This window comes from Gambusia affinis, linkage group LG13, assembly GCF_019740435.1.
Source record: "Gambusia affinis linkage group LG13, SWU_Gaff_1.0, whole genome shotgun sequence".
In the NCBI taxonomy this organism is placed as follows: Eukaryota; Metazoa; Chordata; class Actinopteri; order Cyprinodontiformes; family Poeciliidae; genus Gambusia; species Gambusia affinis.
Window position 1 is genome coordinate 8,682,066 of NC_057880.1, and position 14,314 is coordinate 8,696,379.

Genomic DNA, 14,314 nt, shown 5'->3' on the forward strand with positions numbered 1-14,314 from the left:
ACCCAACCTGATATACGTCCAGAGCTGCACCGAGTTTGCGGTTTTAATAATCACACGAAACGTCCTAAGCTGGGCCACAGCATTGATTGTTTTTCTTATGTTGTTTATTTCAGATTCTGACGTTATTTTTGTGATTGTAAATAGTGTTTCTTTATGGATTTTTGCACTTTATGTTCACTTTTAGGTCAGTACTGCACATTGTTTGGTTTGAACATTTAAAATAGCAGTTTTGGGGGCGTGCTCCGGTGGCGTGGAGGCCCCCACGTTTGGAGGCCTTCAGTCCTCGACGCGGCCATCGCGGGTTTGATTCCCGGACCCGACGACATTTGCCGCATGTCTTCCTCCCTCTCCTTCCCCCTTTCCTGTCAGCCTACTGTGGTATAAGGGACACTAGAGCCCACAAAAAGGACCCCCTGGTGGGGGGGAAAAAAAAAGCAGTTTTGGTTGTTTGCTTGGTTTCAAACATAAAAAAATTGTGTCTTAAGAAAAGGCTGCTATTCGAAAGAAGCAAACTAGCTTACTATTCTATATTTCTGCCTTTTAATCCCATGTGTTTGCTGCATTTTTCAATACCTTTTTTTTGAGACATAAGAATTATACTAATGCTTGAAGATTGATTCACATAGGAAAAGAAAAATGTATATGACCTCCAGAAAAGCAGGAGAAACAATGGTCATCAGGGCTATCCTAAATAAAAACCAGTGTAACTTAAAAATGCCAGTAAGTTGATCAGAGGTTATGGGTGAACTCAGGACTCACCTAAATTATTTTGTCATGCTTATCGGATACATTAAATGTGACCTCTCAGTTTGTAGATAATCTACAAAAATGACTGAAGCTGAAGAAAATAGCAATGATAAACTTTGGTTGTTTTTTGTAATCACAAATTATGTTTAATGTTTATGTACACAACACAGACTTTGGCAGTCTAATGTAGCCTATTCTGATGGTTTAATTCAGGCTTTCCCTGGTGGGGTATACAGAAGTTTTGCTCAAATAAAAGTAAAACTTATGGCGTTGTAAAACTACAGTACCTCTAAATTTTTTGGTTGTTTTTGAAAAACTAGTAACTGCCCACCTCTGGTGATGTGGTATAATGAATATTTTTCTTCTACTTTGTAAAGGTTAAGATAGCTCTTAACATGCTCTATGTTAGAGTATGATACGTTCTCATTAAACTCCCTAAAACGTCAGAGTTTGTGTAACACAGTTTAACAAAAAGAGGCGTCCAAAATAAGGATTTTATTATGCACACTTTTAGATTCCTTACAAAATCATAAGATCACATATAGCCCAGTCCTTTTTATTTACAAAATCTACTGGAAATATTTGAGTTTATGTCGGTAAATGAATCTGAATTGGACCTCTTTTTCTCAAAGAGTGATATATGTACCATTGACGGTTCTCAGACTCCCTTTGTTACTCAGATGCAACACCAGGGTAATTAGCCAAGCTAAACTGCCATGTAAATTAGCCTACAGAAAGCTGCTGCCAATAAATAAATGACACATCTCATAAGATGCTTACAAATCAGTATTAGTAGACATTTTAAAATATATATTCTCTAAAATGTATATATTCTCTAAAATGTAGCTGAAAATGTAGTTCGGCTACATTTTATGCCTTAACTAGTTTAGCCGTTCCGCTAATGCTAACTTCAAACAAGCTAGCAAGTGGAGCCCGGTAACCTCCAGTTAGCCCAGTAACCTCCAGTTAGCCCAGTAACCTCCAGTTAGCCCGGTAACCTCCAGTTAGCCCAGTGGTTCCCAAAGATTTTCTTCTGGACTCCCCCATGGATTACAATAAAATCCCCGTCCCACACTTTGGGAACCACTGAGTTAGCCTGATGGTTAGCAATTTAATGGCACATTTAATCCACCCATTTCATCGGTGAAAAAAGTTTGGACCTTGTAAGAATTATTTTTTAAATTAGTATTTCAATAAGATTTTACGTCTTTTCCGCAAATCTATTCTTTTACTTTCTTTTTGAGTAGAATAACTTTAACTATTTAAATGTAGCCTACATTTTAAAATGGTTGGAAATTAAAACATTTATTCAAGTGTCTTTTAGCTGTCAACGATATAAGCTCAGAAATACCAAATGAAATCTGCTGAAAAAGTAAATAGCCTATATAAATTCTATGTATTTATATTGCGTCGGGATAATGTAGTTTCCACAGTTTCTGTCCATGGCGATGATTTCATAGTTCCTCCACATGATGCTTTAGATATAAATCAGTACAGATGTGGGAAATTGTGAACTTTGTTTGGTTTTATTCAAACAGCAATTAAAATCAATGCCAAATGAAATGAGGGAGAGTGCCTTTTTGGAATCATATGATGGGCTATGCTGTAAATATTGAAATAAACCAAATTTATGACGTAGAGGTGTGTGTGTGTGTGTGTGTGTGTGTGTGTGTGTGTGTGTGTGTGTGTGTGTGTGTGTGTGTGTGTGTGTGTGTGTGTGTGTGTGTGTGTGTAATGCTGCAGATCCATCAGATCCCGCAGTCGCCATGTGAATAAAAAGAGTCCTATAATTACAATCACATAGTATGTGGATCTCCGGGCTCTGGGCGCCATACCGCACCATTAGTATCACAAATAAGTAATAATTTGCTAATGACAACATTATGTTGAGTCAGTTTAGGGCCAATTAAAGTGAGTGATATTTACATATGCCTAATGAATCACGGAGCGTGGCAGTTCGGGCGGCCTCTAATGAATATTCATCCAGGCATTTCTCCCCTGCGCGCAGCAGTTTATAAACTGAATTATGGCTGATTTGCCCTTTTAAAAAATGAACATGGGCGCATCTCCCACAAGGAGGCGGCGAACAATAACGTCTGATTGTAAAAATGTTTTACTGCGAAAGTGCCGGTGAGGAGACGACGGCGGCGGCTGAAGAGGAGAGCAGCTCAGTCTGGGCCTGGTCCACCTTTAGGGGACCAGCAAGAATATTTACAGTGGGCATTCAGGGTGGTCCCTCATGAGGGAGAACCGCTCTGGATGTGTAATTGATTTGCTTTGACTGGTTGTTTAGAGCAACCTTTTAAACGCAGCAGCAGCAGTTGGGGGTTTCCGCCGGTGATTTCTCCGGTAATTGCCCCCGCTGCGTGTCGGGGAGCGGGCTGTTGACCTCTCAGGTGCGGGATCAACAGGCGGCATCAGTTTGCATTCACAAGACGGGCTGCACGTTTATCATGCAAATAAGCAGCTCTTTCTATAGCAGGTGTCAGCAGAGCACTCACTCACTCTGCGGCTGTGGCGTCTTTAAACTGGACCGCCGGTCATTATCAAATCACAAATAGATAGCTGAGGGTCTGCAGATTAATGCAGCTGCGTGTCATAGAAACACAAACATCCTCTCAAAAAACCCGTCTACACGCGGGAGGCATCGCAAAGACTTGGCATATAATCGGAAAGTTTCTTTATTTCAATAATCTAATACAAAAATAATCATTTCTCTTTCTATGGATTTAATCCACATCAAACGGTTTTATTTTTGACCACTATGGCGTATAATTTATGAAAACCTAAAATACAGTCTTACAGAAAATTAAGAAAACAATAATTAATTTTAAGAAAAACCCATCAAATATAAAAGTGTTATTTCGTGGCCTACACCACGATGGGGTGGCTTGAAAGTAAGCCAGAAAAGGTCGCTGCTGAACCTGATGGCCATTTGGTCCTTTATCTAAGCATATTGGCGAAAAGTTAGGTGGAAGGAAGAAGTGCGGTTGAGTATCATAATTTGTTATATCAAACTGAAACTTTCTGAGGCACTATGTTTTTGAGTTTTTATTAACTGCAAATCGTTAATCACTACGACTAATGATTGAATTAGTGAACACAATTACTAGCGATATTTTAGCTGAATTAGACGCTTCTTTAAAAATGCATCTTGCGCTGTGAGCACTATACAATTTTATCAGCTCAATTAAGACAGGGTTGTTGTTGTTTTTTTAATGCACACAGTGTCATACTGTAAATATGAGCATATAAAGACTGCTCATTTTATAATTGCAGAGCAGTTCTAGTCACTTCTTATCATCTCCAATTTCCTTTGTGGATGAGTCGGTGTGGTGGGTGACTTTGAAGCCAACCCACCTCCGCTACACCCTTGACTCAGAAAGTGAGGTGCAGTCACAGCATCACATCAGCTGGCTTGTGTAGAGATTTATGTACAGCGGTGTTGTTTGGTTTGTGTGACCATCCAGCAGCGAGATTTAAAAACATGAACGAGAAGTAAGGCGTAATCATTTTAATTCAAAGCATCCTCAGCTACCAACAGGATAGTAACACTGAGATTCTCTACCTTTATTGTTATGAAAATAGAGAAAAAAAAGTATGTTTTAGACTTCCAACAGATTTTCACATCAGTAGGCTACTGTCCAACGCCTCCTGTCGTCCTGCCAGCTTTTTTTTTTTTTTTTTTTTTTTAAAAACGTTTACAGCCAGGGGGGAGAAAATCTCACATGTTTCACTTGTGATCTGTAAAAACGTGAAGTCAGAAGTGGCTTACATAATATTCTAACTTATACTGTTATATCAATGGTGTGTAAATTAGCTGGAAAATAGAGTCAGTTTTGAAAGAAGAAAACTATTAGAAAAATATCGTTTGAATTTAACTGAATTATTGAGATTAATATCCTTTTTTTGACAATATTTGAATTTTTGGACATGCAGCTATAAATAAATTACGCAGATGTTTCCGAATGGAGACGCATATAAATGTGACATTTCTATACTGGTGATGCAAAGCAATTATTTCTGACATAACTTGCATAACTGTCCACAATATTGCATTGAAATTGATCCATTTTAACATTTATAAAGCAACATTGGTTTGTGAAGTTGGAAAAAAAAATGTAATTTGGACAGCAAATTAATAATGTTATATAGATCACTTATTTTTTTCTTATGAAATTAAATAGACTCTGATGATGGATTGTTAATATGCTTCCATAGCAACACAACAAATAAATATACAGGACGCTTTATCATCGACAGCAGTTAAATTTCAGGTTTATATTAACTGTAAGGAAGAAAAGAAAAACATTTCCTCTCTGTCCTCTGTTCTTCGTCGTCGCTGTAATTTACTCAAACATATCTGCTGCCACCTTGTGGCTCAGGCTCTGAAGTACATTTGACTCACTCCACCTTCAACCTCCGATGAGAAAGGAGGAAGCAGGGGTCAGGGTTAAAACATAAAAGATGAACTGGGAGATGTTTATGTTGCAATAAAATCTCCTGACTGTCCTCTTTGGTTTGGACTTCTCCTTTTGTTTCTCTGTAAAGGGTGCTAAACCTAGACATTGATCAAGTGTAGAAACCATGACGCTGCCAGCTATTGTCAAGGGGCCCAAATAAACAGGAAGCTGCATCTGTGCAGCACTTTATACTGAAACCTCACAAACACAAGTGTTGAAAGATCAGATCAGTATAAACAGCAGAGGACACATGGTGTTCTGGTGTGCTGAGCGCTGAGTGCTTTTCATTGTTTGCATTTTGCTTTAGTGGTCTGTGAAACGTTTAAGGTTTTCACAGCAAAGCGAGAAGAAACACAGCCATTGTTACAATGTGACCCAACTGTACAAATGAGTAGCAACCTTTAAAACGTGTTTATCTTTGGCTGCAGTTGAAGAATCTCACTCAAGAAAAAATTGTTATCTCTGTTTGAGTTTGATTAAATTTTTATCCAGGTCTGAGTTCATCCCATGCCAATTCTCTTCAGCTCACCCAGCCTGTTTTCTTTGGGTAGTCAGGTGGCCATAAAAGAAACTCGATCTGGTTTGTAATTCACAATTAAGAGGGGATTTTTTTCTTTTTTTTTTTCTTTACATGTCTTGGTATTTGTAAGAGTTTGCGATGTCGTGTTCTCTTTGGAAGAGACCATGACTAAAGCATTACAGATTCTCCACCGTACTCAACAATGAGCATCAGGTGCCTTTCCGCATCTTAATGCTTGATTTCACACCAAAAGCATGTGGGTCGTTTGTCACTGAAATGCCACACACACACAGATCAAGTTAATGTTCCTGCAACTTTTAGCTACATTCAAAAACATCAATTGTGGTAAGGAGACAGAACAAGATTCCTTATGGGTTGTTTTTTTTTCCTTAATAAACTGCAAATAAATATTATCTGTTGGTTAATATGGAGACTTGATGTCCCAAAGACACCTCCCTGTATTGGAGTACTCTAATCATAAGATTTACAAAACGAAGGTTATAACTCTTTTTCCAGAGAAACAGGAAGGGTTGGACTGTCAATTAAAACAATCTAATCAACTTTAAAAACAAGAAGGAGAACAATGTTTTGTAAAAGGGAAATTTTTATTTCCCTTTTATTTGGACCTGTCTAAAATAGACCTGTCCAAATAGAGGCCTGTGTTATGTTATCGGTGGGTCATAGTAAGTCTTTTGTCAGTACACAAAGCTGACATAGATGACGGACGCCTCTGGTAATTTTGCCAGGTGAAGGTTAGGGAAAGGCAGCGTCCCGTCACTGTCTATGTGTGTCAGCACCGTGTACGTTTTGATCTCTGCTCCCCAGTCCAGCACAGAGCTGTGGATGATTCCCAGTCGGGCCTGTTCGTGATGTGCCGCTCCACGCTCCCGGCCCAGGAAGATGTCCTGGATCTGAGGCGAGGACGCTCTCAAAGAGCGTCTCATCGCCTCAGCAACGAGGTCCATGTTGGTGTCTCTGTCCTTGTTGGACTGGTTTGAGTCAAAGGCAAAGCTGTTGTCTCTGTCTTGGTTAGCGTTTGTTCTCTTGGCACAGTTGGCGTCGGTGCAGGGGTGAAATGGCCTCTCGGGCACGTTCACCACCGTCAGCCTCTCCAAGCGCTGCACCGCAAAGTAACCCTCCTGCGAGAAGGAGGCCGCCCCCCGGGGCTCCCCGGGAGGTCCGCAGTGGATGAGCGTGAGGTGCCTCACCTCCGAGTTGTTCAGCAGACGCATCACGGTGGCGGGAGACGAGAACCACACGGTCAAATGTTTCCCCTGGAAAGTGGGAGTGGAGTGAGACAGGGGCCTGTGGGCGCTGGACAGCTGGAAGTTCTTGCACCTGCAGTCGGAAATCGAAGACGTGCTGCACGGCTGAGAGTCCTGGCTCCTGGAGAAGTAGATGAAGTTGCCATGCGTGATGTAAGCCGAACGCCGGTCGGCCATTAGCGCACAGAGCAGCAGGTGGAGGAGAGGAGCAGTAGGCCTGGAGGGAGACATCACGGCAGGAGGTGAGTCTCAGGGCTGACCCATGGGCCGCGATGACCGGTCCGTACCTGAGCCAGCAGAAAAGAGAAATGGAACAAAACCTCTGGGTTTAGTTGCTTTTTTTAAATAACCTTGTACAATTTCACAGATAAGCAGCTGGAGTTCCCACAGTGATGCATTCAGATCATTTCTTCTGTTCATCAAACTAACCATAAAAACATTTGTTGCTCAAAATTCCTCCTGCTGTTGGACGTTTGAATGCCTTTCCGCAGGCTTCGGAGGCTGTTTAACTCTGTTCTTTGGTTTCAGGTTTAGTGAGGATTAATTATTCATTGATGTTGTTTGTCTCCATCTCCGTTGCTATTCGAATTCCTTCCTGCCCTTTGACCCTCAGTTGCACCAGACAGATGGTCGTCCACCACCTCAGTCAAGCTTGGCTGTTTTTAATAATGGTTGGTTGTTTCTAAACAACCTCAAGGTGACGGCTCAGATTCAGTCGTGTAGGTTTTACTTCTGTGCAAAGTGACTTCAATTTGCATTTTCACACTTTTTGAATATATCTCTCTAGGCTTTCTGAAGGTTGGTCAAAGTGTTGCTGCTTGTTGCTGCTTCGTTCCTTTTCCGGTTGAGTCTTTGTTTTGCTAAAGGCCTAAAAACAACCTAAAGCAGACGAACCGAATCCAAAAAGGCATGCCTTTAAGAAATTTAAGTAAAAAAAAGAAAAAAAAAAGACTTTTTTTGTGGTGCAGACAGACCTCAGCAATATATGTCAAACCGATGTCTGAAGTTTCCCCATACTTGCTGCAACCCACAGTTGAACTTGGTGCAGTGTTTAGCTAATTATTGGTAGCCAGATGAAAACTCGAGTTTGTAAACTTTAATGCTTTTGAATTACACATTTTTCCATATTTTGTATTTTAATTGTACAGTGTTTCCATTACAAATGAGTACAAAGCTTTGTCAATATTCCACTTACCGGTATGTTGGAAAAACACAATTTTGCATCGTGTTTCCATCAAATAAGAAACACAATTAACGTCACATGAGTAATAAGTTTGTTCACGCGATAAATTATTGAAAAACATTCTGCGCCTTCATCCTGAAACTTGCTCCTGTTGCTTTCTTCTTCTTTGTGGTTTGCGCCTGTGGCAACGTCAGGGTTTTGATCATGTTATTCATATGATGCAAAAAAAAAAAAAGTTTCCATTACAGTTTTGCAAAATAAACAAGTTCTGATGAGGCCAAAAATCACCTTGAAAAACTTGAGTTTTTTTGTTGTTGTTTTTTTTAAATTGCCGTGTTTCCATTAAGCTAATTTACTTTGGAAATGTCAAATTGCACAATTGTGCAAACAATGGAAACACGGTTACTGAGAATATTCTCAGCTTATGCTACATATTCAGAGTTTCTAAAGAAAAAATTCTCAATAGCTGAACTTTATTTCATGTATTTTGCAGCAGCAGTCTGTGAGAGGTGGTCATACTGATCACTCTGATTGGTAGTCCAGCAAATTAAAGCGTGGAAAAGTGACTGAATTAAATATTTTGTCTGAAAGGTGTGACACTGCACTATGATCCCTGACCAGCAGAGAACCCTTCATGAACGGGGGGAACGCTAAGCCCCTCACTGAGGTACTAACGAGGGTAAATTAGCCTAAGTCATCTATTAACATTAGAGTGATGAACCTAAAGAGGAATATACCAAAACATAGAACAGAAAACCACTGGAGGAATTTAAAGTACGCACATTTTTCTCGAGCCACCCACAGATATAAATACAAAGGACCACTTAGTATACTGTAAAAATGAAAGATTGTGTGACTGGACATGGTTTAGACAGGAATTATGGTTGTCAGCCTGGTTGGTTTGAGAAACAGATTTTTTTTTTTTGCTCTCTGCAGTGGCCTTTTCTTGGCAAAGCGTCCCAAACACATTTATTCACATTTATTTATGAATTTATGGTGCCGTTTTACAGCCGAAACCTTTAGCTCCCCTGGAGTCGCTGACCCGAAGTCCTGCTGTGGCGCCGACAGGATAATTATGTCACCATTAGTCTGGGCAGCTCTGATGGCTGTTCGTCGGGATGTGTGGTTTCTTCAGAGATTTTTATAAATTCTTTCTTTCTTATTAATTTCTCAACTTCCAAGTGTTTTTTTACCAAACCTAGATCAGACTCATTCTAGGTTTTCTATCTACGATGGCTTGCTCTACCCATTCTTAAACAAAGCCTGGATTTGAGCAACTATTCCAAGATACTCTATTAGAGGTGCTAATTCCACTGGCGCTATTGAGCCTTTGGATCATTTTGCTTTCAGTAGATTGAAAAATTCAGAACAGGCTTTTTATTTACTATATGATGGTAATTTATAACATGTGGCAGTTAATTAATTATGAATATTTGAGTCGCTGAGAGCAGAAACGTCTTTCTGAATTGGCAGTCCCACATTTCTCTGCTTCCTGAATTATTCTTGACGTCTCTTGGTTTGGGTCTCCCTTCACAGTTAGGTTTTTTTTTTTTTTTTTTTTGAGTGACCATCCTGTGGCTGCAAAAAAAAAAGGCATTGAATTTATATGCGTTCCTGCATAGATGTACAGCAGGAATGTAGTTTCTCCTGCAAACACTCAAACATTTTAGTTTTAGGGATTTGGTTGTTTTATCTGATGATCATTTAACTAAATGCATCTGGTTAGCCACTTAGATGCATTTCTATGGATGGCACTTAGTTAGCTTTTTATATAGCCAAAGAATATTTGTTTCAGGTTGCTTCTTTTTATGCATTACAGACGATATATGCACAGAAATGTGCATTTCACTTCAGTTCTTTTTCACAAAAACTGATTTTAGCGTTTTTAGAGAGGGTTTTCCTCCTACAAATCCGATCAATCTGTTGCACAATCAGTTGTTTCTCCAATCGGGTCATTTTAGTCATTATTAAACATCAGAACTATTTGTCCCTGAGCAGAGACATCATTGAGTGAACTTGATTTTTAGCTAACGTCCATCAAACCGTTTGACTGAAATGAAAATGGCCTTGCATAAAATAGTAACCAAAAAGAAAACTAACTTTCTGTCTGTCCTGCTGTCTTGAAAATATGTGAGGTTAAACAATATTTGCAAAGAAATGCAAAGTATCTTAAGACTCTCACCACAATCTGCCGCATTCCAGGAGTAGCTTGATGTAATTTTATCTTTTGGCTCCGCAGCTTTAATTTAAAACAACTTTTCTCCAAACCCAACACGGAAACGATGTGACCTCCACTCATTCCTTCACATAGACACACCTTTAATTCACTTGGCCTTTGCTTAGACTTGCACTCTTGACCTTTCTGAGGGAGGAAACCATGCGTGTGTGTGTGTGACTGAACTTATTTATATCTAAACAAAGAGGTCAGCGTACGTTCGTAACCCTGTTCAGGGCATTTATCCCAGGTAGACGTTTTACTCCTTGACATCGGAGGTCAACACTCGGAGGTCGTTCTCACAAGTTTTCTACATCCACCAACTGTTTTCGTGAGACAGAACGAAGGAAGAGGATGTTGTTGCATGGACAGCTGGTTTGGATCAGGATTTGTTTCAATTAGAAACACACAAAAGGTCTGCGACGGGCGTGTTCCTCCCGGACTGCAGCAACATGGGATATATTGTTTGGCCTGGCCAGCCCTCATTGAATTTCACATACAAAAACACGAACAGTCGGAAATTTTTATGTGTGTGAGTGTGTGTGTGGATTGCTCTGAGATTCCAGGGAAAACACCGTCTTGAAATCTTGGCAGTTTTAAAGGTCTCGTCTGGTTTGGCAGTGATATCAGAGCAGGAACATGACTCTGGGTCTTATTTTGAACACCGGACAGAGCTGACCGCTGCATTCCTCCTCTGCGCCGGGGTTAGAATAAGAAAAGGAGGAGAATTAGCATCGATGGCATCTTCTGCATTCAATACTGGCACACAATTAACATTTCCTAGAGGTAATTACTGCACGCATTGGCTAAAGCAGAGCGAAATATCCTGGAAGGAAGGATCTGAGTCCTGAGGCTGGGTCGGGCGATTAGTGAGTTTGGCAGCAGAGAAAATGTTTTCACCACAGAGTGATCAAAGAATAAAATAAAACGCTGGGAAGAAAAAAAGGTGGCTCAAACCAACCGAAACTTTTGGGCAGTGTTTTCCAATAGCGATACATTAAGAAACAGCGTCAAGCTGTAAAGAGAACCGTGTGAGTCTCTTGGTTTAGTGTGACCCTTCTTGTCCTGTTTTGATTTCTCTGTTTCCCTTTCTGTGGTTTTTGTCGCCTTCCTTCCCTGCTCTGTCCTTCTTACACCTGGTTGCGTTATCCTCCTTCCCAAAAGTTCGAAAGCCCGTCAGCTTCATCAGATCGCTGGCCAGGTTTTTTTTTTTTTTTTTGTTGGCATAGAAGATCGACTACAATCCTCTATGCCTCTATCCCTTTGTGCCAAGTGCTCGGGTATTTCTAGTTTGTTAGCATTTCCGTTTCTCTCAAATCTGTTCCTCAATTTTTGTGAATCTTTTCTATAAAAAAAAACCCCCCCAACAACACACAAACGTGATCACTTGTGCTTCTGTCCATCTCAACCGCAGGATTTTGTAACAAAAGAGGGATGTGAAGAAGAGATTTCCTCACATGTCTGATAGATTTGGAGAAGTTTTGCAAGGGAGATTGGGCAAATATTCTCAAATGTAGATGTGGGATGCTAACAGATTCCTAACAAAGCAGACTGGATGCTGTGTGTTAGTTTATGGCGGCAAAATGAGGTTATTGATCATTTTATCCCACCTCACTGGGGCAGTCATTCATCCAGCGGCCCGTTGTGTTTTAGAGTTAAAAAATGTTTAATGTTGACAGGAAATTTGAAAATAATCATTTGATAATTATGTGTTATTGAAAGATTGGAAGATTAATGCCTGAATACCAATTATAAAGCCTTAAAAAAAATGCTAACATTTTAAGAAGACTTTAAAAAATAAGCAATGTCTATTATGTGGGGGCACAAGTAAAGCCTGGTGGCCCGCCAGGCTTATAATACACTGAGGGAAACCCTGAATTCTTTTGATTTCTTGAAGAACATTGATATTCTTATCTTATCTTTAACTTTTATCTCCTTAATCCGGGTCTTGCTATGTTAATCTGTGCCTCAAAAGAAGCAACATTGCTTTAGTTTTTTTTTTATCACTATGGTGCTGAATGATAAAAAGGATACCTTTGAGCACTTTTCATTCAATAAAAAGACGAATGAAAATGAACTTTTGTTGCTCATTGGAAGTAAAATACAAAGAAATATCAGAAGGGTTGAGAGTTTTAACAAGAAGTGCAGCCGTCAGAGAGCTTGGGAAAGATTGCCAGTGATTTTGTAAAGCTCAAACCTGAACAGTCAACATTGTTCTGTGGAAAATGGACCTTTTACCTTTCGTTCAATAAGTCTCTGTTTGAGTCCTCTTCCAGCAGTAACAACTTCCACACCAAAGAGTGCTGCTCTCAGAGCTACCTGCTAGCTAGGACCTATGCTGCATTCACTGACGAGAATTTAAAAAAATCATATCTCTTTCGTTTCTGATTGGCTGATAAACAACTGGGACCGGTCAAGGCTCGCAGAGATTTTTATAAATTATTAAAAAAAATCTAGAAAAACCTGAACTTCACTGTGGCAAAAGTCAAACACACTCAAGAGCAGGAAACTCCGGATGACCATGGAATAAAAAAAAAGTAAAGAAAATTTTAATCTAGGAAGCGTTATAGTAAAACCACTTTACACTTTTCTTTAAAACGCCTCAATTTTTCACATTTTTATTAGGAAAGATCTTGACATTTTAGTCCACAGGTAGCGTTTGATAATGTTGAAGAATTTTATCAAACCAGTTGATGTTCGAGAAGAGAAAAAGAAGATGTTTCAGTATTGAGTACTAATTGTTCTCCTCCCACTTGACAGAAATATGGATTTCTCCAGACTGACTGCTGCTTTCTAAGAGCTTCCAGACGAAATCATTTCACATAGAAGTAAATGAATACAGTTTCCAATATCTGGTATTGCAATTATTTCTGGGGGACGTTAGAAAATAGTCGCTGTGTGAGTCAGGGAAACATTAGTGCTGTCCTAACACTCCCAATGTATCCTTCAGCCGAATTTACATGCAACCAGAGAGTGAGAAATCCTCTGTGAGTCCAGCATTTTAGCTGTTTTCTTTGTGAACATACAGTCTGCATTGCATAACACAACAAGAGGAATGCTGTAACATGAGAGTACACAGCAGGCTGGGCTTTAAATCTTCTCACAAAGTTTCAGCTTGACCTAAATACATCTTTACGTCAAAAACAACAGCAACAGCATGGATGTAAGTTCAAGATTATCCAGACAACAAAGTTCCCCCCAAATCCAGGGTTTTCTACTTACCTCAAATTCCTGGTGTGGAGCAGATAAGTGAATGCGCCAGCTGGACGCTGGAGTGGGGAGAAAAGCTTTCCCATCCAGCTGACGTCAGTATGTGGGATGTATCCCTCAGAGGAAGCGGGAATAAGCTCATGATGTTCAGGTTCTTCACAGCTGAATGCAAACATATCCCACATTCATTTAATATTTAGTAGAAAACTACAACTGGGAGATTATTAGATGAGTCGGGCACATTTTTCCCAGGCTTACGAGAAGAAAAAAAACCATGTTTTTTTATTTTATTTTATTTTATTTTTTATTTTTTTTACATATATTCTGAGGCTTTCAGTGTCAAAATAGGGCTTTCCCTGTTGTATTGAAGATAAACAGGTTTTCTGAAACCGTTTTGTTTACAGAAATTCACACAAAAAAATGGTTCCTCCTTGGTCGATTATCTCCTGGAAGAACGGGTGATTTCCAGTTAAGAAAAATGAATTTGTGCTGTTGGTGGTGCGTTCAAGTGCCTTCGGATTAATCGGTATTCAAATTAAACCCTTAAAAAAGAATCCACGGGATGCCAAGCAGAAGGGGAGTGAAGTGGGTCACTGTGAGGTGAAACGAGTCATTCTGCCACCTCATTATTACAATCTACTGTCTTACAGTCATTTCTGGTTTTGTTTACTCTATTTTTAATTAAAACTTTCTTTAGCATCTCATGTTCTT

The 14,314-nt window shown here is 39.7% G+C and overlaps 1 protein-coding gene across 1 annotated transcript; it reads right to left on the minus strand.

Moving 5' to 3' along the window:
- Positions 1-1,683: 1,683 nt before the first annotated feature.
- Positions 1,684-13,767, minus strand: si:ch73-52p7.1 (uncharacterized protein LOC100321084 homolog). Its single transcript, XM_044135636.1, has 2 exons — positions 13,616-13,767; positions 1,684-7,282 (listed from the first exon to the last, which is right to left on the minus strand). The coding sequence occupies exon 2, from the start codon at positions 7,224-7,226 to the stop codon at positions 6,426-6,428; it is 801 nt and encodes a 266-aa protein (XP_043991571.1). The 5' UTR covers positions 7,227-7,282; positions 13,616-13,767; the 3' UTR covers positions 1,684-6,425.
- Positions 13,768-14,314: the final 547 nt, after the last annotated feature.

Coding starts and splice junctions, on each gene's coding strand:
- si:ch73-52p7.1 (XM_044135636.1), bottom strand. CDS start 7,226: ATGTCTCCCTCCAGGCCTACTGCTCCTCTCCTCCACCTGCTGCTCTGT.